Below are 989 nucleotides of genomic sequence, written 5' to 3' on the forward strand. Positions count from 1 at the left end.
TCTCACACCTACATCATACCCCAAGATTTTACCCACGTGTTACTTCCTTTATTTCCAGTACAACGACGTCGCTATGCTGACTCTGGAACGACCCGCTGTCTACACGGCACAAGTACGACCCGTGTGTCTGGACAAGAGTCAGGAGCGATATGCTGGTGAAATGGTGACAGTCGCAGGCTGGGGCAGCATGTATGAAGGTATGCTAAGATCGGTAAAGGAGTATGCTAGCTTGAAACAATGGTAGAAAAAAGGGTTTATGCTATATGAGGTTTAATAGGAAATTATTTCATGTGAAAACTGAGTGTTGTGAATGATGTAGAATAAAGCGGCAGGCTTATAATGAATTTAAGATGATGATGATATATTCAAAGTGGATCATTTTGATGAGATTATTATTCATAATTACTTCCTTTCAAATTCGATTAATGATGAAAATTGATAATGATATTTCTATAAACAATGATACCTTTGATGGAAAATTTGTATCATTTTCACTTTTTGGCGATTTAGTTTTATGCTTGTTTAATGCGGGACTTTACGTACCTTTGCATGTATGCATATTTGCGAACACCTTTTTTCAGCTGTATATTTCAAAATAGTGTTATCCCTTACGCAATCAGAAAACGAGTTAACCCATATTAAAAAAAAGACTGCAAACATATAATTTCATAATAATAACGCTAGCAACATAATTGTGCACCACTTATATATCGTATTTATTGCATTATTCAATCACACCCATGTTTTTTTTTCTTTTACATTTATTACGAGAAAAAAATCAGTTTTATACAAGTTTCCCCTCCCCACGAATGTACCTCCACCTTCCCGTTTTCTTCCAGGCGGCCCGCAATCCCCAACGCTGTACCAAGTGCGCCTGCGCGTGTGGAGCAACGAGGACTGCGCACGTAAATACGGACGAGCTGCGCCTGGTGGGATTGTCGACTCCTATCTGTGCGCGGGACAGGATGGGAAGGATTCTTGCCAGGTGA

The 989-nt window shown here is 39.6% G+C and overlaps 1 protein-coding gene across 1 annotated transcript in view; it reads left to right on the top strand.

The window, feature by feature from the left end:
• The window catches only part of LOC119593830 (serine protease 44-like), a 97765-nt gene that overhangs the window by 96036 nt on the left and 740 nt on the right, over nucleotides 1–989 (top strand). Inside the window, 2 exon segments of the mRNA XM_037942860.1 lie at nucleotides 59–197; nucleotides 840–985. Of these exon segments, the coding sequence (XP_037798788.1) occupies nucleotides 59–197; nucleotides 840–985 (285 nt within the window).

This window comes from Penaeus monodon, chromosome 32 (genome assembly GCF_015228065.2).
Source record: "Penaeus monodon isolate SGIC_2016 chromosome 32, NSTDA_Pmon_1, whole genome shotgun sequence".
In the NCBI taxonomy this organism is placed as follows: domain Eukaryota; kingdom Metazoa; phylum Arthropoda; class Malacostraca; order Decapoda; family Penaeidae; genus Penaeus; species Penaeus monodon.